Raw genomic sequence first — 24,043 nt, 5'->3', positions numbered from 1 at the left:
TGTCTCAGTTTCCCCAGGTGTATAAAAGGGATAGTAATATATCACCTCCTAGAGCTGCTGTAAATACTAACGTGCCTGCTATTTTTATTACTATTATTAATTATTAAGAACTCAAATAAGATCCCTTAGAGCAAGGTATATAAAAAGTAGTGACTTGAAAAAATAGCAGTAGGTGGCAAATAACCCAAATCTCCTTACAGACATGGAACCTATTATCAATTAATAATATTAGCATTATCAATGCATTTTATGCTGACATATGTGTATCTTTTATAAATTGTTTTCTAAGGGGATGATTCATAATCAAGTATAATATCAGTAGATAAGTACCATTTTTCAAAAATGGGATTTTAAATATCCTGGAATTGGATACCTACAACAATAATATAAGGATTACATTAATCAGTAAAAGGTGTGCTTCTAGGATAAAAATTATTGCAAGATGCAGAGCCATTCAGAGGACCAGAGAGAAGGCCCCTCCAGCAGAGAGAGTGATGGATGCAAGAATAAGGGCCGAACCATGCCTGAGCTATTTAAAACGTCCTTACGCTGTCATCAGAAGTTGCCTTATCTATTATCACCTCTGGCAGGTGCTGTCCATTGGGGAGCATGAGGGTGGAGGGTCCATCCACCAAGGAGACCACGCCATTGCAGTCGACAGCGCTGTGCATCTTCCCATTCAGTGGCAGCACTGGGGGAGACCTACTGGCTTGGCTGATGTTACTGCTGCGCCGCTCCCGAGGTCTGTGGGGCACAAACAGGGAGCCCCTTCTGCTCTCGTTGTCGCCAAAGATGCTGTGCTCGTCATCGGCAAATTCAGTCTCAGATCCAATATCTCTTCCTCGACCTTTGAAGCTGAAAAGACTTGTTCTGCTGCTCCGCCTTCCAGAAAAAAAGGAGCCACGAATGCTGAGTGGTGACTGCAGGAAAAATAAAAGGTGATGTGTATCTGCTGAAGCAGATGTGCATTTCCTAGAACTTCTATGAAGACCACTGACCTGAGGGCAGGGGGCTCTGTGCTAGCTTTAAAAGAAACATATTCAAAAACAAAGAAATTCAGCAAAACGACAAACTCTTTCAAATAAGGAATGAGGAGACTGGAAAATTTCATCTTTTCAGGACCAAGTGCGTTATCTGCTACTGTATCACTTCTATACTTCTGGCCTCAAGTTATCTCTCCACTCATTCTGTACCATTCATGTTGCTATAAACAAATTATTACTTAAAAAAGAATTTGATAGCTGTTACTGAGCTATTCATACATCAACCCTTACCTTCCTTAAGTACTGAAACTTTCTTGACGCTAAGACCACACTGTACGCATCTTTGCATTCCATTGCTTGCAACTCTACCCTGTATACTGAGGGCTCAGTTAAGGTCTGTTAAGAAAGACATTCTAATACCAATGGATTTACAAAGTCTTAAAAATATTTTCTGTTGTTGTTGTTTAGTCACTCAGTCATGTTTGACTCTTTTGCAAAACCGTGGACTGCAGCCCGTCAGGCTCCTCTGTCTGTGGGATTTCCCAGGCAAGAATAGTGGAGTGGGTTGTCATTTCCTTCTCCAGGGGATCTTCCCCACCCTGAGATTGAACCCGTGTCTCCTGCATTGGCAGGTGGATTCTTTACCGATGAACCACCAGGGAAGCCCCCATGATAATATTAGAACATGGAAAAGAAGCTGTCCAATACCAAAGAGGTGAAAACAAGTCACATTTATCTGACTTGTGTCCAAGATAAACTATGTGTATAAATCAAACTGCATATTCCTTGAATGTATCTAATTCAATAAACATTAGTGTTTACTATGTAAAGGACAAGGTAATAGGCATAGAGAATAATGGAAAATGCATATAATAAGGTCTTTACCTTAAAACTAGCTTGAACTGCTCCAGTCATAGTTTTGTTTTGCTTTTTTTTACCGATATTACATTCAAGTTCTATCTCCCCAACTAGATTATGAAATCTTCGAAGGAAGAGATTCTTTTACTTTTGTGTATATCTGGTTGGGTCCTACAGACTTAAGCAGCAGAAGCTAGAAATTTTAATGATGACATAGATGAAAAGGATAGTAATTCTAAGTGGGTAACTGAAGAGCAGATTGGGAGGAGTGGAGAGAACAGAGGAAACTCTGTGGATGGGTGGCACCTGAGCTAAGGGGCAAAGAATGGGTGGTCCCATGCCAGGAGGAAAACAAGAAAGAAGAGGAACCATGTGCACCAAGTAAAAAGACATGAAAACACAGGGCATGGAGGTGAGAGTAACAGTTGTGGTGGATGAGCGTATATGGAGGTCGGCAAGAGTGGGACTGACATCAAAGCCGTGGCGTTGACAAGATGTGGGTCTTGTTCTGTAATCAGTGGCTCTTCAACATAGTTCTTGTCTTTTTTTTATGTTTTAAGTTGAGCAGAAAAACTACTTTGTTTTAGAAAAATTATTTGAAGGAGTTGTGCAGTGGAAACCAGGGAAGTATTAAGAAGAATAGGAATAATAGTTCATTGCTCCTGGAGCTTTGTAGGCAGGAAGATCTGAAATACAGAGGTGTGAGTGGGAAAAAAAACAAAAAGGAAAGAGAAATCCCACACAAGCAGAAATAAGAGACTATGTGACTAGATGTTAGAGACTGGTACCTTTTGGGGTAGAGGCAATAAGGTTTGGGTGACTGATATTCTGGTGATCCCTAAAGTGGTGACTGTCTGCTATCATCTAGTGACTACCTACAGTCATCTGGTATACCTACAGTCATTTGGTGACTGTAATTTTGGGCTTCCCTGGTGGCTCAGAGGGTAAAGCATCTGCCTGCAATGCAAGAGACCTGGGTTCGATCCCTGGGTCGAGAAGATCCCCTGGAGAAGGAAATGGCAACCCACTCCAGTACTCTTGCCTGGAAAATCCCATGGACAGAGAAGCCTCGTAGACTACAGTCCATGGGATCGCAAAGAGTCAGACACGACTGAGCGACTTCACTTTCACTGCTGTAATCTGGTGATACCTACAGTAGTCTGGTGTACCTACATTGGTGAAAAAGGAAAAAAACTAATCTAAGGTTAGTTTTAACCAATGAGGCACTGCAAAATGAAGACTAAATAAAAATAAGAAAAGGTAACTGATACTGTAAATTATTTCTTCATTTCTACATTGGTTCTCATGAACATGTGTTTTGGATATTTATATTGGAGAAGATATGATAATTCTAAAACTATAAGCTCCTTCGAAATGGTCAAACTTAAATGGAAGACTATATATCTCTATGTTCTTTCCATAAACGTCCAGTCATCAATAGGTTTTTACCTAAAAACATACTAATGAAGTCGCTCACTCTTCTCCTCAGTGCCCTTCCCTCAGACAGAACTCTATGATCCCACCTCTGGCAATACACATGTGATGGTGTTAGTGGTACCTGGTTAGGGGTAGACAATCTTTTTTCACGTGCTCGCCTATGACCTTCAACACCAAGGTGAAAACTTTTTCTCCTGATGCTCTCCTCGGATTCCGATTTGGACAGTTTCTCATCATCTCCCTTTTCTTCCCCACTGGAGAGTTTCTTTTGGTTCTTTTTCTTTCTCCTGTTTCTTCTTTCTTTAGCACTTTTAGAGCTCAGTTTGGACGTTTCAGAAGAACTCTCAGAGAGACCCATTATTCTGCTTCTCCCAATGCTGGTATATTCAGCTGCCGCTAATGCTATTGCCTGTTGAACCAAGAGAACACAGTGAGTCAATTCCAAGAACTGCAAAATGTACCTCTTTACCACAAATTTAATTATACTGTGCATATAATCATGTCCCTCATACAGGAAGTAATGTTTCCTTTGCATCATGATTAGAGAGCTTATAAAATATATGTTTATCACTTCTCCTGCATTGTTAATAAAGCCATATTGTGCTTCATAATTAAACTATTATATATTATTACTATACTTATAATAAAGCAATTTTAAATAGTATATGTAAAAGTTTTAACTTTAGATAATTCTGGGACATTAAACTCATATCAACCATGTGACAAGATTCGTACAAGTTGTTCAGGTATACAATATAACTCAACATTATCAATAGAGCCACACACTTCTATAGTTAAATGAAGAAAGAATTATTTTGAAATAAAATGAATTATTACAGAATAATATATAAAGAAAATAAAAGACACTTTTAAGGATTACCCTGGAAATTCCTGTGAGAGCCTAATGCTAGCCCTTTTACAGAAAGTTTTATTATTAAAAACCTTTATAAAACTTTCCAACCCTTACAAAATTTGGAATTAAAGATATTGTGAATAAAAAGCAAGAATTACTCAGAATCCTACATCCCAGAAATAACTGGCGTTAACATGTCTTTCAGTCTTCATATATTTTTCATGTATATCTTATATCCAACTTTGTATTCTATGACTTAATATATTATTATATTAACACCATTTCCTGTCATAATATTCTTAAAAACACATCATTTCATGGCTGAGTAATATTTCAAGACACAAAAATATTATAATCCTCTTAGCCATTTCTAATTTTTAGAAATTTAAATGCTTTCTGATTTTTAATATTAAAATATTACACTCAACATTTTTCTGCCTAAAAGCTTCCCTGCATTACAGATTACTAACTTCCTCCCAATAGGTTAGATTTCTTGAAGAGATTTTACTAGGTCAAATCATCAAACTCATCCAAAATACTTGAAATTTTGGTTCTCTTAGTATAAACCTCCTCCAACTATTCCACTGACGTACCTCTTTGGAGGGAGGAGTAAGGAGAAATCCACAAAAATCTGTGACTTAAACTAAAGTGGCCACAATCGTAAGTATGATTTTTTCAACATCTCACATTACCTTAAAATTTTTGCAACTTTAACCAAAACTGACGCTCATTTGCTTTCTACTCCACAGTGTATTTGTTAACTCTAATATCAAAATAATTTTCCCTAAGGACATGTGTACAATTGTTACTGTGGGGAAATAACATCATAAATGTTTCAGGACTTTGCTTAATACCGTACACACTGAGGAATCATGGGGAACAGGTTTAGGAAAAAGAGCTTAGAACATTCTCCATGCTGGTGTGAGCTGATTAAGGGGGAAGGTAGAATGGAGCAGATGTCGATGCTAACTCAATCCAGAATTGCTTCCTTTGACCACACCAGAATGAAAATTCAGTTTATATGAAAGAATCCAGGAAGGAAAATCTCCCTGGGAAAGGTCGGACAGAGACCACAGGGGTTCTGTTGTTCCCCTTTGCCTTTTCACTTCTAGGAAGAATTTTAAACCAAATAAAAATACCTCAGCTTCCTCTTGCTCTTTTTTAAGTCGATCTAGCATCTGTTGAAATTCTAACTCTTTCTGCCTCGCTTCTTCAGTGTTTGCCTGGTGCTGTTCTTCATAGGCCATGGCAACGACAGCCAAGATCAAGTTTATTAGATAAAAGGATCCCAGGAAAATCACCACAACAAAGAAGATCATGTAGGTTTTCCCAGCAGCACGTAGCGTCTAGGCAAAAAAGGAAATCATTATTTTAATAACACAAAGGGTTTATTTTGGTAAATCATTTCAACTTGAATGGCATATTAAGGCATGGTAAATCGAGCAGTTCTGTACAGTCTCATGTTATAAAAAAAATAAAGGAATAAAATTGTATCTTATGGAAAATAATCAGTATTAAAACACACACTTTTCCAGGATAAAATATATAGCAATGTATTAAGCCTGTACCAAAATTAAATATGATTCAAGACTATTATAAGCTTAATAATAACTCTGAATTATTTTTCTCCCCTAGTCTGAAAATTACTCAAAAACTAGCTGTTTTTACTCATTTTCAAATTATAGGACTAGACAATCTCTATAGTATCACATTCTGATATATTAAGTATTAATGTTTATGTTATTACAAGGTAGATAGCCTTATTAGATGAACTTATGTATTCAACTTTTACATATTTTTAACTAACACTAAAATTTTTTTTAAGTAATACATGGTAAATAATTAAATTGTACAGATATTAACTGAAAAATGAGTTTCTTTATCCTATCTCTAATAACTCAATTCCCTTTTCTACCAGCATCAGTTGTTACTGAATTCTTCTTTTGGATAAATTCTTAGTAGTGGAATTCTAAGTCAACAGGCACATTCATTTTAATTTTCATAGAAACTCCCATGTTACCCTTTCCAGTGGTTCACAGAAATGTGTGAGAAAATCTGCCTCCCCATGGCTTAATCAGACAGTATCTTCCTTTTGATCAACTTTTTGATCTGTCATTCCAAGAGATGAAAAGTTATATGTCACTCTAGTTTAAATTTGCAGTAAAGGTGAGTATCTTTTTGCATCCTTAAACAGTCATTTGTATATTTCATATTTTTTCCTGTGAAGTAAGATTTCTATATAATTTCTATATTCATTTATAATATTCTCAGAAATGAAACAGACATAAAACAGGCCAAAAGAAGAACCTGTGGCAATCTGAAAAAAGTGACTCATTATTTTTTATAACACAAAATAATCATTTTTGGTCTCCTTTCTCTCGAGGTTGGGTGCTGATAACATATAGGTGAAAAAAATAGAGCCCACAGTCCCAAGAGGATCACATGTAAGTTGGAGGAGATGGCCACATGAATGAAAAATTCCACTACAAGAGACAGATACTGTAACCCACAGTTGAGTTAGGAGAGGAAAACTTAGAGCCATGAATTCAGTCTTCCATTCTTATTCTAGTTTGCTCAGGCTGCCATAACAAAATCCTATAAACTGGATAGCTTACACAACAGAAGTGTATTTTCTCATAGTCCTAGATGATGAAAATTCAAGATCAAAGTGTTGGCAGGTTTGGTTTGTCCTAAGGCCTCAACCCTTGGCTTGTAGACGGCCACCTTCTGAGTCCTCACTTGGCATTTTCTGTGTGTGTGTGTGTGTGTGTGTGTGTGTGTGTGTGTGTGGTGTCTCTCACTCATGTCCTAATGTTTCCTTCTTATAAGAACATTAGATTGATTTAGAACCTACCCAAATGGCCTCATTTTAACTTGTGTTCAGTTGCTTAGTTGTGTCTGAAACGCTTTGCATCCCCGTGGACTGCAGCCTGCCAGACTCCTCTATCCATGGGATTCTCCAGACGAACATACTGGAGTGAGTTACCATTTCCTTCTCCAGAGGTTCTTCCCGACTCAGGGATTGAACCTGCATCTCCTACATTGGTAGGCAGATTCTTTACCACTGAGCTACCTGGAGAGCCCTTCATTTTAACTTAGTTACCTCTTTAAGGGCCATAACCCTAAACATAGTCATTCTAAGTTACTAGGAGTTAGGACTTCAACATATGAATTTGGGGGAGATACTACTGAGTCAAGAACAAGTGTCCACGGTAGTTCAAAAACAAAGCATAGTAAGCATAGGAGAGCCTGGTATTTAGAGCACTGTAAGCAGGGAGGCATGTATGGAAAGAATAGAGTGTATAGCAGTGCTAGGAGAGAATGTTATAGGATATTTCTTGCTATTTACCTAGGACCCCATGGGATGCTATATTCACAAAGAGGCAAAAAGATCTGGAGATCAAACAGCCCAGGAGAGATAAAATAATTAATGATTTAGTTCAGTTCAGTTCAATTCAGCTGCTCAGCCGTGTCCGACTCTTTGCGACCCCATGAACCGCAGCACACCAGGCCTCCCTGTCCATCACCAACTCCTGGAGTTTACCCAAACTCATGTCCATTGAGTCGATGATGCCATCCAACCATCTCATCCTCTGTCATCCCCTTCTCCTCCTGCCCTCAATCTTTCCCAGTCTCAGGGACTTTTCAAATGAGTCAGCTCTTCACATTAGGTATTGATGCAAAGGCCAAAGTATTGGAGTTTCAGCTTCCAAATCAGTCCCACCAATGAACACCCAGGACTGATCTCCTTTAGGATGGACTGGTTAGATCTCCTTGCAGTCCAAGGGACTCTCAAGAGTCTTCTCCAACACCACAGTTCAAAAGCATCAATTCTTTGGCACTCAGCTTTCTTTATAGTCCAACTCTCACTTCCATAAATGACCACTGGAAAAACCATAGCCTTGACTAGATAGACCTTTGCTGACAAAGTAATGTCTCTGCTTTTCAATATGTTGTCTATGTTGGTCATAACTTTCCTTCCAAGGAGTAAGCATCTTTTAATTTCATGACTGCAAGCAACATATGCAGTGATTCTGGATTCCAGAAAAATAAAGTCAGCCACTATTTCACCATCTGTTTGCCATGAAGTGATGGGACCAGATGCCATGATCTTAGTTTTCTGAATGCTAGTGAAGTAATGCTTAAAATTCTCCAAGCCAGGCTTCAGCAATATGTGAACCGTGAACTTCCAGATGTTCAAGCTGGTTTTAGAAAAGGCAGAGGAACCAGAGATCAAATTGCCAACATCCAATGGATCATCAAAAAGGCAAGAGAGTTCCAGAAAAACATCTATTTCTGCTTTATTGACTATGCCAAAGCCTTTGACTGTGTGGATCACAATAAACTGTGGACAATTCTGAAAGAGATGAGAGTACCAGACCATCTGACTTGCCTCTTGAGAAACCTGTATGCAGGTCAGGAAGCAACAGTTAGAACTGGACATGGAACAACAGACTGGTTCCAAATAGGAAAAGGAGTATGTCAAGGCTGTATATTGTCACCCTGCTTATTTAACTTACATGCAGAGTACATCATGAGAAATGCTGGGCTGGAGGAAGCACAGCTGGAATCAAGATTGCTGGGGGAAATATCAATAACCTCAGATATGCAGACGACATCACCCCTATGGCAGAAAGTGAAGAAGAACTAAAGAGCCTCTTGATGAAAGTGAAAGAGGAGAGTAAAAAAGTTGGCTTAAAGCTCAACATTCAGAAAACTAAGATCATGATTTAAGAATGATCCATTCTAATAGCACTAGAAATAGAACACACAGGACTAATAGAGTTTTCTCCATTCTAAATTGAATAAAATATCTCATACACAAAGCTGGTTAGGACATACATCAGTTTTTTTGTGCAATGAATACAATGAATGCTTCTCTTTGCACTCACCTGTTGGTAAAGGTTTTCCCAGTAATCCTGGGTCATTAGCCGAAACAAGGCTAAGAAGGCCCAACTGAAAGTATCAAAGCTCGTGTAGCCATAGTCAGGATTCCTGCCAATCTTCTTACAGGTATACCCTTCTGGACACTGACTACATGTGAAAAAGAATATCACAAGTCAGAGGACCTTTAGGATGCAAGCTAAAGAGTACTATAGAGAAGTCAAAAACTCTAGATTTCCTTTTTAGGGGGATAATACTGAATAATGATTAAGAAGATACTTTTTGGAGTCAGGAAGAAGTGGGTTTCAACCCCATCCCTGCTTTTCTACTAGTTGCTGACTTGGTCAAATTACTCAAATTCTGCAAGGCCCAGTTTCTTCTTTCCATGAGACAAGATAATAATAAGTACTTCCATAGGGTAAGATTGCTTTCAAGTTTAAAAAAGATAATGTATGCAAATTACCTAACCTACTTCCTGTACATTAAAAAACATTTGATCAATGGTAGCTGCTATTAGTATCATCATCAACAATCATCAAAACTTTAAAACTTTCACTAGATATCATAAAAATTCTTATATTCACAAAGATTGATATTAATATACAGGTCTCTAATAAAACTGTTTCCCCAAATTATTCTTGAGGTGAACTAGAATCAACAACAGTCAACAGATAGCAATTGTATAAGTTCATGGAGATTTATAATTATGTTTTTTGTCTTTTTCAAGTTAGTAGACTGGTATCCACGATGACAGGTAAAAGGTGTTCTGATGTGTCTTTGGGAGCAGCAACTTTATCTTGTTTATTTTTATGTTCCCTGTATACACAGAGCCTTGTCAAGGGATCTCTGGGCAGGGAGAGTGCAAGAACAAAGGCCCTACAGCACAAATAAAGTTGGTGTATGGGAGAAACAGCAGGTACTTACATACATATGATACCTTCAAATAGCTTTACCTAAGTCCATGGGACCCTTTTGTTTAGAGTGGTCAAACTGTTACTGCATTCTGTTACCTATGAACTGTACTCAGTGGGAGAATGAGTAGAATTTGGGGATGGAAAGAAAAGTTGATTTTATCACTCTTCTTTCTGGAGAGAAGAAAGGCTAGAAACTATCCAAACAATTTTTGGTTGGGTTTTTTGGAAGTAACTTTTTTCTACTTCCTTAAGATATATATGACTTGTATCTTGTTTTAATTCAAGCATACTTAAATCTTGCTTTCAAAAGTACACATTAACCATGATCGTTTTAAAGTCTGGACTCACTGTGGGACAGAATGAGTCAAATAATGTCATGAAATATAAGAAAATAACATAGAATCAAAGGTCCTTCTTAGCAAACTGACTGAGCTTGCTTTTTCTTTTTCTTTTTTTCAGTGTTTAGACTAAAATCAAAACAAATATTACATACCCTGAATCGGTGCTGAAACCACAAAGGAGAGCATCTTTGGATCCCTCCAGGTAATAAAAATATTCTGTTTAGGAAGAAATTGGACAACATCACATTATGGAGTGTAAGCTTTCAGAGTGGCCCAGCAGGTAAGTTAACTAAAACAGATATATTTACAAACACATTCAGGCCTGGCAACAGGCATTCATTTATTTATTGTATTCTTATAAATTCTCACTCAAATATGTCTTGATAACCTATTATGGGCCAGGCAGTGAATACAATGACAAACAAGATAAATAAGATCATCAGTTTTATGAAGCTTTATGCTCAGGTAAGGTGGAGGCGAGGGATGGAGAAGAATGCTTAACAAGTATATAAACAAATATACAAGGGATTTTCACATAGGGGAAGATGCCCTAAAAAAATAAATTAAGAAAGTGTGACAAAATGTGGCCAGGGAAGTCTTTTCTAAACGGATGACATTTAAACTGGGACCTAAATGCTACAGAGAAGCCAGCTGCTCAAAGATCTTGGTGAAGAGACATCTTGACAGGGTAAAGAGTAGAATAAAACCCTAAGGTAGAAATGAAATTGGTATATGGGACAAAACAGCAAAATGGCCAGCCCAGTTACAGTGTAGTGAGTGAGGGTATTGTGGTGGCAGAGATAGGCAGGGGTCATGTGGCAAGGCTCTGCCTGACGTGGAAAGGATTTTGGATTTTAAATATGATAGGAAGTAATAGAAGTAGGAAGTAGAGATACAAGGCAATGTTGCTGTGGCCGCTTTGTGGACTCTGGACAATAGGAGGGCAAGTGTGGAGGCAGGGATACAAGCTATGAGACTACAGTGAGAGGTGCCAGGGATCCAGAGAGTAGCCATGGATATGGAGAGAAGGGGATAGAATAACGGTGACAGGATGTGCTGATGGCATGTGTGTGGGATGTGTGGAAGAGAGGGGACATGAGGATGTATCAACTGGTCAGAGTGGTGCCAGTTACCTGGGATAAGGAAGACTGAGGCAGAGAAATGGCCTGATGGAAAACCAGGATCTCTGTTTTAGCTGTACTTTATTTGAAATGATTACTAGGTATTTAATTACATTTGTCAAGTAAGTAAGTGGAAGGATATGTCTTAAGGTCAGTGAAAGTATCAACTACAGTCAGGCCAAGGGGATGTGATGAGTGAACCCAGAGAGGAAGTGGAATAAGGGAGGGGAGGGAGGAGGGAGGAGAGAAGGAAAAGGGCCCCAAGGATTCCAGAAGAGGAAGAATCCGCAAGGCAAAACCATAAGCGAAGGAAATATATTTTCTGAAATTCCCTCATTGTTTACTCAATAATCAATATCTACTTAGGATTTACTAAGTTCTGGAATGTTGAGGACATGGAACTGAAATAAATGCATATTTCCCCCTCTTATGGTACACTTGGGGCCCATTTTCAGGTGTAAACGAACTCATAACTCTTCCTTTATTCACTATAACAACTTATTCTTAATATAGAGGGCTGATCCAAAAGTACATAGTAAAGGTATAAAGGACAAAAAAACATTTTTAATAGGGGCTCAACTTCTTATTTGGCTCAAGTCAAAAAAAAAAATAAGATATAATTTTTACAGCCTCTGGAGTAACAGTAGAACAAAGACTCTGAAGTCAGATGTACTTAAAATTGAATTTTGCTTCTACCCTTCCCTATGTAAGTGAATTGTTTTACCACTTTACAATTTAGCTACTGCATTTGTAAAATGTGGATAGGAACACCTACTTCAAAGAGCTGATGAATAGTACTAATATGATATTGCATGTAAAACACTTAACACAGTGCCCCACACTTTCTATATAAATACTCAAAGAGCAGCAGCTCTTATTAAATAACTTCAGGTAAGACTGACCGACTTACATATCACCATTTGGCCTTATGCAGAAGACACAAAGCAATAAAGCCTATTAGTTTGGGGAGAAAATTCTCACACTGTGCTTTAGAAAAAAAAAGAAATCCTGTGCCTCAGGGAGGGTGGACATGGCAGAATGAGGATGGAGGAGGTTGTCATGTAACTTTTCATCCATAAATCACAGAGATTTTTTTATTATGGAAAGATTACTTTAGAGTTATCCTTTAAAGTAATATTGATTCACATTGGCCAATCACCGAGGAGTTGCTTTATAAAAGTGGGCTCTACAGCTGCCTGTATAGGCATGCTGCTGGGCTAACTATTCGATTCAGCACATGAATGATGAAAGGGAAAGCAATGGGAAAGCTCACGCTGGCCTGGTGGAACACTTTAAAATAATTCCTAAACAAGTAAACAGTAAAGTATTAAGGTAATTAGCCTCGAGGGAATTTAAGGTTAACATGTAATGGGAGAATGTGATAGGAAGACAAGAATTCCTCTTCTGTTACTCCCAGCCAATGATACATCTCACACTTCTCTGTAGAAATGAAAACCCCTAGGCTTGACTTAATCCTCTTCTGATGAACACTGGAGCCTGCTCCTCCATCTTTCCTCCTGCTTCAATGGTGGAGATGTCTCTTTACTTCGCTCTTCCACTTTCTCAAGGACTTGCCTCTCCCTACTCTCCTGAATTATTAATCCATATTTTACTACTCATTCTTTTTTAGTGCTAGAAAAATACCTCTATCAAAATCCACCTTAAAAAAAATGCCAGCCACTGTCCATGTTATTCTGATTCCCTTCTAGACAAGTGTCTTGGAAGCACTGTCTACACATACTGGCTTCTCTTTTTTCTGATATCTTATTCACCCCGTCACCACCTTAGTCCAACCCTGTACTCCTACCACTTCACTAAAATTTCTGCATGAAAGCGACTAATGATTTCCATGTTGTTTAAGCTAATGTACATTTCTCCAGCCTCATCATCCTTGACCTTAACCTTAATCTTTGATCTTGCAGCATCATTCAACACAAGCATTCCCTTTTTCTCAATCTACTTTCTTCTCTTGGCATCCTTACTTATATCTTTGCTTCTTCCTTTACTGGGCACTCTTTCCGTAGGTCTTCTTTGGGGTACTCCTCTCTACCTGCCTTCCAGACATTAGGGTTGTGGAGATGAGCAGCTTCTAACCACCAAATTTGTTTTAAAAACCAGATTGCCCATTCTCTACCTACTTATAAACATCAGGGTTTTTCAGAAGGATGTGGGTAGGTGTGTACATATCTTTTCCTTTTGATGAATACTTCAAAGTATGTATCTCCAAACTAGGCAGTTCCTCTGGTCTCTACGCTTAAATCTCCAATTGTCTACTTTCTATCTCCATTTGGATGTCCCAATGAAGTCTCAATTTTAACTGGGTAATAGTGACTTTCTCCTACAAACCTGCCCACTCTTTCCTCATTTCCCATTGCCACCTATCCAGTTACTGTGGCCAGAAACCTAGATAAGATCCCCAAGCCCTCCTCTCCTCTTTAATCCATCCATGAGTTATATAGGTGTCATCTTGAAAACACGTTTTTCATTTTCTGACTTCACTCAAGATGAAGCCACAATCTTTTCCTGTTTGGATGACAGAAACAACATCCTAACTTGTCTTCGCTATTTCAGTCTACCATCCATTTTTGCCCAGTGAGCTCTCCATATGGCAAAAGTGATTAAAACCACTGCATTTAAAGTAAAATCAAAACTCCTTTCCTTGGGCTAAAATATCCTGCATGAAATGATCCCTGCCTTTTTCCTTTTCCTTTCTCTGTTGCCATTCTGCCTCTCTTTTGCTAAAGTCTAAGCACACTGCTGTTTTCTCATTGTTTTTTTTCCCATTCTTTAAAAACATACTCTTTCCAGCCTTAGGGCTTTCCCACAAACTCTTCCTTTTAACTCAAGAAATAGCCTCCATACACACTTACACTGTGTTATGACTTCTTATCCTTCAGATCTCTGCTTAAATGCCACCTCCTCAGAGAAGGCTTTTCATTCAGTTGGTATCTCAGTCCCTGAGATTTACTTTCTTTGCATAGCATTTATTATAACTTATAATATTGTTATTTGTCTGTTCCTCTCCTTTTATTCTTTTATTCCCCCAAGAGGATAAGCTCTGTGGATGCTGGGTCTGAGGCTACCATATTCATTGACGCAGCTCCAAAAACTTGCACAGTGCTTAGCTCAAGGAAGCATTCAATAAACAGACACAATAAACGAATGCTTGAATAAATATTGCAGTGAGAGCAGGCTTCTATGACACAAAAAACAGGTGGGAAATCAAACTCAGATTTGACACAGTAATCTCTGCTGTGAAAGTATCTTTCAGGGGAAAATCAAGAATAATGTACAGAATTGAGGTGGAAGATGGTGGTAATAAAATTTCACTCTTAGCTAAGCTGTCATTCACTCACATGTAAACGCAACATGAGGACACACTGCAAAATCTAAGAGCTATTACTACTCCTTTCAAAAAAAATTGCTCATAGCAATTCTAAAATATTTTTAAAAATCACTCAAATCATGAACTCAGGAATGAGACCAAGATTCTGAAAAAAGGACATAGTGATCCTAGTACAAAAAGTCAAGTTTAAGTAAGTGCTGTAAACCAATTCATAAAACAGAATATAAATGTCAGCATTACTTTGTAAGATATATAAATTTTTATGGCATATAAATTAGAAATACAATCTTTGGGAAATAAATAAAATTTAGGATCATATTAATAAAATCAGAAGCTAAAAAAATAAATTAAAAAAATTTGCTAAATTCCTTATCAAATACTGTTAAAAATACATTTAAAAAATACATTAAAATATTACTTTGAAAATCTTCAGTTTTCTTGTTTAGGTTCCTTTTTTTAGTTTTCTTTATTTACAGTTTTTTCCTATATTAGCTAGATTTTATTTGCCTTTGTATTTCTCAGCGAGTAGGAAAAACACACTGAGTTAAAAAAAAATGATGTATATGACTCTTTATTATTTAAGGAGAAATAACACCTGACCTTTACTCCCTGATCCCCTTCTATCTAAGGCACTTACATGTCCATTTTACCTCTGTATTCAATTATCTATTAACTTTCATGGGTTCACTGGATAACATCATACAGACACACTGCAGGTGTTAAACAGAAAGTACAATCTTGTCAGACCTCATTCTCACTCAAACTAATCAGCTTTGGTGAAAGAAATTGTGGTAGGAGATAACTATTAGGAAACATGCAATTTATGCTTTCTGTAAGATACTCGAAAATACATTTGTGAATTAAGTAGACTTCTGAGATTGTGTATACATATCATCTGAAATGATACCTACAGAACAAGTTCTGAGGAATTAAACTTCAGTGGTCTATTAGCTAGATTGAGGGGAGCCATTAGAAAGTTCTGTGAAACACATCATTGGTTATAATAGAAGGATAGAGCTTAATATAATAGGATAAAGCCAAATAAATTTCTCTGCTTATACAAATCTTTAGAAATATATTGAGACAAATATTTTAATATGTGATCATTGACATTGTGCCATGATTAATAATGTTATAAGAAGAATACAAGTATAAAAACATAATTGTATTATTACATGATAAATCATACTATAAAAATGTAAGCATTAACTATACAATAAAACTACAGTATATAAATATATAGTTCATGATGAAATCTAATGGTCAATATCATTAATTTATAGCTAAATTTATTTCTCTACAGCCAAATTTATTCTTTTTTATCTTACAGAAATTGAGAATTATGGAACTACCCCAAGTTCTCAATACTAGAACTGCTAGAAAGCTTAGATCAGGGAAATTTATGAAAATACAACATGATAAAAATTCACACTGTTGCAACTTTCTGTATATTTGAGTGATCTTGAAATAATTAAAATGAAAGCAACATTTCATTGCCAAAAGAGAACAATTCTCTTAGCCTTATTTCAACCTATTACCAACTACAGGGGTATTCTTACTTGCATATTCTTCTTCATCGAGGGTATTCAATATGTTTTCTATTGTTTCATTATTTTCAAGTGAAGTCTGCACACATTTATGCTTCAGGTTGCCCATAAAGAGCTGCAGCCCAATCAGAGCAAACACGCTCAGACAGAACACAGTCAGAATCATGACATCTGAGAGCTTTTTCACAGACTGGATCAGGGCCCCCACAATGGTCTTCAGGCCTGAATACAGAGAAGAAAATGTGTTCAAAATGAAATAAAGTTTCTAAATGAAAAACAAAAACAAAATACTAGCTTTCCTAGAAATGCATGCACTTTATCAAATCAATGATCTTAAATAATCTAGTTCAGAAAAGGTCTACGAGCTCAAAAGGGGGAATCTGCTGTTTTATATATTTTGTTTCTGTATATTACAGCAAGTGACTAAAAACTTTAAAGTATTTCCAGAGAATAAGCAAACTATCAAAATGAATAATTTGGTTGCTCGAATCATAGCCACACTCACTTAAAAAAATAATTTGTGTCAGTTCAGTAAATGTCTGTCAGACAAACCATCTCTTTATAATGACCAAAACAGAGGCTGAATTGCAGGATACAGTGACAACAGTTTTCAGGAAAGAAATGGTTTGTTGAGGAAAGAAAAAAGCATTGTGTCATGCAATCCTCCCCATGCTAATATTTTTACATCTCTTTTCTTCACTCTATGAAAAGTAGTAAAACAAATTGAAATTTTCTTTCCTGGATAAGCAAAATAGAAAATAAACTGTTAAACAGGAGGAAAAATTTCAAGTTGAGATGTGAACCAAATGGCCGTCTTCATCCTCTAAGACTCATGCAATTGATTAAACTCAAAGGCTGACTTTTCATAACAATTATGAGAAACATGAGATCAAATTTAATTAAAATTATGTAAGATTAAGTTTTTATTGTTTTTTCCTTTGAAAGATGAAAGTCAGCCCTAGTGTTTAACCCCACTCTCACCTGGAATGACTGAAATTGTTTTCAAAGCTCGGAGAACTCTGAAGGTTCTCAACGCTGAGACATTGCCCAGGTCCACAAACTCTGTCACATATCTGTAATAGGGGAGTTTATACACAAACACGGTGACAACACACGCACACACACACAAACAAAGAACAACTCCCAAATAGTTGGAGTTATAAGTGACCTAATGCTTCACACCAGTTACTTCTTACCTGGGATTACAGAAATAGTTTTCAAAGCTCTCAACACTCTGAAAGTTCGAAGAGCTGAAACATTGCCTAGGTTTACAAATTCTGTTAAATACCTGTAGAATTAAATCAGAGTTATTCAGAATTTAGATAGAGTCTATGATACTTACCTGTGCCTTTAGTCAAGGTGTTTCCTACGCTTGGAACTTGTTATTTAAATTTATAGTTCTGCAAATCTTTTGCTTCTATCATTACTAATTTAATTTGATTTGAGTCATTCGATGTGAGCAAAATGCAAGTATTAAAATGGCTTCATACACTTAAATGCCTAAATAAACGATTAAATGCTTCAATGACTAGACTTCAATATTATGGTAATATCAATATATAATGTTTTATAAAACACCATCAGCAAATCTTGACAACTGTATGCTAATTAAAAGAAACCAGCCACAAAAGGCCTCATATTTTAAGATTCCATTCATGTGAAATGTCTACATTAGGCAAATCCAGAGATAGAAGATAGATGAGTGTTTTTCAGGGACTTGGGGGAAGAAGTGAAGGAAAGTGACTGCTCTCTGGGATAATGAAAATATTCTGGAGTTAGAGGGTGGTGATTGTTGCATAACTTTATGAACATACTATAAAACACTGAATTTTATACTTTAAAAAAGATAAAGTTTATGGCATGTAATTTATACTCAATAAAAAAGGAGACCGCTAAGAAGATGCAGCCTTCTTTGACACAGTGTTATCTTAGCAGATGGTGGGTGGACCTACAGTAGTCATGGATGCAGGACAAAGAGGCGGGGCAGGTGTACAGGAATTGGAGACTAGAAATCTCAAGACCCTTTTGTATTGTCTAAATCGCTCCAATGAACATGCATTACTCTTACAATTCAAAATGACAGAGGAAAATATTGTATTTAGGTTTGAGATTTAAAAATTAAAGAAATGTTCTGACAAATATATTTAGGAAAAGAGCAGCACTATAAATAAGCTAAAATTATATCTTAATGTGATATTTTTCCCATGAAAATAAACTGTGGATGCCTATGTAATATATACATAATGCATTAATGTTAGGTTTAGTATGCAGTGACAGTCCTTATGAAAATATTTGCTTCTGTATTTTATTAGTTCTTGAATAATATACATTAATAGAAAGAGCACCATGCTAATAATAAATGCCTGAGTTTTCTGTTTCTTTTATCGGTTTTACCAGATATTAAATAGGAACTCGGAAAAAGTGTGACTCTAACTGGCACTACATATGCTATCCATCCACATGCTGAGCACAGAGGAAGATCCTCTATCATAACGATATCATATATACATGTTTGAGTGGGAAATGCTCTTTTCGAAAAATTATTACTATTTTTTGACGTCCAGTTTCCATGTAGTGTCTTTTAAATCAAACTATTATATGCAGCAAAAGTCTCATCCAAAAGTTCTTTCTCACTGGGATACTGTGCTGAGATTTTAATGATTTTGGAATTTCAAAAAAATAAATACTTACGCAAAGACAATGACTACGAAATCAAGCCAGTTCCATGGGTCACGAAGAAAAGTGAATTCTCCTACACAGAATCCTCTTGCAAGGATTTTCACAAGTGACTCAAAAGTATATATTCCAGTAAAAGTGTACCTAGGTAAAAGAGTCCATTGTGATATTAATCCATTGTGAAAAGAATATGGTACCAGGTGAGCCTTTATAATTATTTTTCTCAGATCAACCAAAGGAAGACACTGTTTAGAGTATGGCTGATGATTAAGGGGCCCATTCTAACTATTAGAATAAATTACAATTAAGATCTTTCCAGAAAATCTTGAAATGTATATGTCAGAAATACTCCCAGAAAGTAGAGGTATTTTAAATTTACTAAGAACACAGGTATGAGATCTGCCTAGAAAATTCCTGTATTGTTCTTATCAGAAATACATCCAAGGACAAGAGATACATAACATGTCTAAGAACAGGCAGGGCATCTGGTAAGATCTTTTTTCTAGAAAAGACTGTAACATGTATTATTCTTTTCTAATGTTAGCAGGTTAATACTGTAGAGGAGAAAAAACTAATTGAAAGTAAAGCAAAGTAACTATAGAACATGGGAAGATAATCACCACAATTTTTATACATACAATAACTTCCTGGTATGAAAAAGGAAGGATAACAACAACCATACTAAAACTATATTAAAATATACTTATACCCACTTACTCTACATTCTTGGTCCAGTCTGGAGGATTACTCATGGTCATAAATATGCAGTTTGTCAGAATAGTGCACATGATAAGCATGCTGAATGCGGTAGCTTAGAATCAAGGAATATGATCAAAGAACGCATGGTAACTTTGAATATCTGATAATGACATTTGTTGAAATGCTGACAATTTTTCCTTAGAAAATAATTCTAAACGAGTCTATAGACTTAAAAAAACCTCTTTGAACAAAAGAGTAATGGTTAAAAGCAATTTATCCTAAAATACTAAAATTGCCATGATGATGATGAGATGATGAATCCATGCATGCAGGCTAAGTCACTTCAGTCATGTCCAACTCTTTGCAAACCTATGGACTGTAGCTCACCAGGCTCCTCTGTCCATGGGATTCTCCAGAATATTGGAGTGGATGGCCATGCCCTCCTCCAGGGGATCTTCCTGACCCAGGGATCAAACCTGCATTTCTATGTCTCTTGCATTGGCAGGTGAGTTCTTTACCACTAGCGCCACCTGGGAAGCCCAAAATTGCCATACTCCCAATCTATTCAGAGATCTACACCAAATTATATTGAGATTGATAAACCTGAGTCTTTTCAGGTAAAAAAGAAATAAAAATCTATATTTAAATAAAATAGCCAAAAACTACATTTTAAAGAACCACGGTAAGTAAGCATTTTAAAAAGGATATGCATGTACTAAAATCTTAATAGATATTCTTCTGAGAGGACTAAAAGGAGAGAGCATGTACAAAGCAGGTGTGGCATTGAAACGGAAGATTGCTTTCCCTTTGTTCAACACTATGAAAGTCTGCAGGAGCAAAAAGAAAACAGTATGAATTGACATTCCAAAATTTCAATCTAGTACATTAATATCTGCAGTTTACTCTGCATGTGGTTGAGTCATACTAAAGAAACACTGCCATCAGACTCAAGCAATGTGGTTCCAAGGCCGTTGATGGAGATGTTCACGTCATGTTAGCCAATGAACTCCAAGTCCATTGTCCATTTCTTCGATAAAGTAAGAAGTGAGCCATTTATGAGTATGTATTATTTAGAGCTTTCAAAATGCAACGTTCTCTTTTTCATATCCCTTAACATTCAAATCAGTAACAATAACTTGTGGCCACTGGAATTATTTTAAATACAACTTCCTTGTATCATTACATTGTATTTTATGCAAACCAAGTAGCAACCAGCTATCCCTGATTTTTATCATATTGCTTTGAGAACTGTAATACTTCCTGGCTATTGTCAGGGTTAGTAGCAAATGTTCTAAAACATGAGTTTTCAAAATATTTTCATGAATTTAAGGAACATCAGAGTTGAAAGAATCCTATTACTCAATTTGATTTTCCTGTTTTACATATAATACTAATAACAGCTAAAATAAAAGAAAACAAATTAAAGAACTTGCTTGCTACTATCCATGGTAAATTTCTGAAATGTGAATAGAACCAAACATTTAAAAAACATGTTATGTAACCACTGAATAATGAGTTACACTCTCCATGGCTTTGGTATTTAGTCGAAAAATTTAAAAGCCAAACAAATAAACAGCAATAACAACAAAACATTAAAACAACCTAAGGAATTGGCTTGGAAATCAGAAAGACTTAAGTTCAAAGCTTTCTCTTATATATCTGTGGCTGGCAAGCAAATTCCTTGTGCTATCTATTAACAGAAGACACGGATTTTTGGTCTTTTTGATGTTGATTCTGAATTTTACATATTTTTATGAGTGGTAAACATACATAATAAATATTTTCCACCAAATTTTAGAGATATAACTTTGGGTAATCTTGCTTTTGTATGTGGCAGTGTTCCTGAGAAAACAAGCGAGAACTATCTTAGGTTAACTTTTCATACTCCTGATCCCTTTTACTATACCAGTTACGTTAAAACATAATTGAACATAAAGTTCACTTTTATATTGAAAATTAGTTTTAAAACTAATACCTTATGTTTGAGTACAATTATTGTTTTCTTAAATCTCAATACACTGTCCTTTTTAAAATTCATTCATCTATTATTTTCTACAATTGTGTAGTGAGCGTGAGTGTGTGCTAAGTCGCTTCACTTTTGTCAACTCTTTGCGGCCCTTTAGATTGTAGCCTGCCAGGCTTCTCTGTCCATGGGATTTTCCAAGCAAGAATACTCAAGTCGGTTGCCATGCCCTCCTCCAGGGGATCTTCCTGACCCAAGGATCAAACCAGTGTCTCTTAAGTCTCTCCTGCGATAGGCAAGCTTTTTTTTTTTTTTTTTTTTTTACCACTAGTGCCACCTGGGAGCAGCTATGGCATAAGAGATAATGAAATGAATTTGAACATAAGTGAGGCATGAATTTTCCATTTAAGAGGTTTCAGAGAAAAGTGATTAAGAGCACAGTAAGAGTCCCTTGGACAGCAAGGAGATTCAACCAGTGCATCCTAAAGGAGATTAGTCCTGGGTGTTCATTGGCAGGACTGATGTTGAAGCTGAAACTCCAATACTTTGGCCACCTGATGTGAAGAGCTGACTCATGGGAAAAGACCTTGATGCTGGGAAAGATTGAGGGCAGGAGGAGAAGGGGACGACAGAGGATGAGATGGCTGGATGGCATCATCAACTCGATGGACATGGGTTTGGGTGGACTCCGGGAGTTGGTGATGGACAGAGAGGCCTGGCGTGCTGCGGTTCATGGGGTCGCAAAGAGTCGTACACAACTGAGCAACTGAACTGAACTGAACTCTAATACAGGGCTTCTTTGGTGGCTCAGAAAGTAAAGAATCCGCTTGCAACACAGGAGACCTGGGTTCAATCCCTGGATTGGGAAGATTCCCTGGAGGAGGGCATGGCAACCCCTCCAGTATTCTTGCCTAGAGAATCCCCGTGGACAGAGAAGCCTGGCAGGCTACAGTCAATAGGGTCGCAGTTAGACACAACTGAGTGACTAAGCAGACAGCACAACTCTAATATAAGACATAATGTGACAGGTATCATACAGAGAAATACAAATGGCAGAGCATGAGAGTGAAGAGGGAGCAGGGTCTTATGTCTATTGGAATAATCAGGGAGGCTTCATGAAACAGAAGTCATCTGAGCTAACATGAAAATGATATTACTGCCTCAACTTGGCAAGATCAAGTTAACTTGCACTTGAAATTAAAAAAAAAAAAAGACTTGGTTTACTATTTTTAAATCCAAATTCCCAATTTTCATTTACATTAAAAACTTTAGGATTGTCTGGATTTATACACACCCACTAGTTATTACAGATGGGAAAACAGATATGAAATTTTGAGTAGCAGGATGAGTATCTCTAGAAAACTCTAAAATCCTGCTAGCAAATGCACAGATGTCAATGTCTGAATAAATTATTTTATATGGCTCACTTATTCAATAATTTATTGAACATAAAATTAGAGAATTATGAACTTACGAGTATAAGCTTTGGAGTTGGACAGATAGTATTCTTAATACTTGATCTACCATTTCACAACTTGAGAGCTAGCACTCAGTGTCTGTGAAGCTTTTAAGTTCTGGTACACATTTCATGCCAATCAGAATGGCTGCTATCCAAAAGTCTACAAACAATAAATGCTGGAGAGGGTATGGAGAAAAGGGAACCCCTTACACTGTTGGTGGGAATGCAAACTATTACAGCCACTATGGAGAACAGTGTGGAGATTCCTTAAAAAACTTGAAACAGAACTGCCATATGACCCAGCAATCCCACTGCTGGGCATACACACTGAGGAAACCAGAACTGAAAGAAACACATGAACCCCAATGTTCATTGCAGCAATGTTTATAATAGCCAGGACATGGAAGCAACCTAGATGCTCATCAGCAGAAGAATGGATAAGGAAGCTGTGGTACATATACACAATAGAATATTACTCAGCCATTAAAAAGAACACATTTGAATCAGTTCTAATGAGGTGGAGGAAACTGGAGCCTATTATACAGAGTAAAGTAAGCCAGAAAGAAAAACACCAGTACAGTATAGTAATGCATATATATGGAATTCAGAAAGATGGTAATGATAATACTATATGCGAGACAGCAAAAGAGACACAGATGTATAGAACAGTCTTTTGGACTCTGTGGGAGAAGTCGAGGATGGGATGATTTGAGAGAATAGCACTGAAACATGTATATTATCATATGTGAAACAGATCATCATTCCAGGTTCGATGCATGAGACGGGGTGCTCAGGGCTGGTGCACTGGTATGACCCAGAGGGATGGGATGGGGAGGGAGGTGGGAAGGAGGGTCAGAATGGGGAACACATGTACACCCATGGCTGATTCATGTCAATGTATGGCAAAACCACTACAATATTCTAAAGTAATTAGCCTCCAATTAAAAAAAAAAAAAAAAGTT

The 24,043-nt window shown here is 36.9% G+C and overlaps 1 protein-coding gene across 1 annotated transcript in view; it reads right to left on the bottom strand.

The window, feature by feature from the left end:
* The window catches only part of SCN9A (sodium voltage-gated channel alpha subunit 9), a 164,977-nt gene that overhangs the window by 65,741 nt on the left and 75,193 nt on the right, over positions 1-24,043 (bottom strand). Inside the window, exons 3-12 of the mRNA XM_081576010.1 lie at positions 20,368-20,486; positions 19,678-19,767; positions 18,976-19,104; positions 17,266-17,357; positions 16,297-16,506; positions 10,423-10,486; positions 9,024-9,165; positions 5,271-5,477; positions 3,400-3,687; positions 549-920 (exon numbers count right to left, since the gene is read on the bottom strand). Of these exons, the coding sequence (XP_081432136.1) occupies positions 549-920; positions 3,400-3,687; positions 5,271-5,477; positions 9,024-9,165; positions 10,423-10,486; positions 16,297-16,506; positions 17,266-17,357; positions 18,976-19,104; positions 19,678-19,767; positions 20,368-20,486 (1,713 nt within the window). The remainder of the gene's footprint in view (positions 1-548; positions 921-3,399; positions 3,688-5,270; positions 5,478-9,023; positions 9,166-10,422; positions 10,487-16,296; positions 16,507-17,265; positions 17,358-18,975; positions 19,105-19,677; positions 19,768-20,367; positions 20,487-24,043) is intronic.

The sequence above is a fragment of the Giraffa tippelskirchi genome, chromosome 3 (assembly GCF_054371585.1).
Source record: "Giraffa tippelskirchi isolate mGirTip1 chromosome 3, T2T-mGirTip1v1.2.pri, whole genome shotgun sequence".
In the NCBI taxonomy this organism is placed as follows: domain Eukaryota; kingdom Metazoa; phylum Chordata; class Mammalia; order Artiodactyla; family Giraffidae; genus Giraffa; species Giraffa tippelskirchi.
The sequence above is the reverse complement of the archived record's forward strand: the minus strand, read 5'-3'. Positions and strand labels throughout refer to the sequence as shown.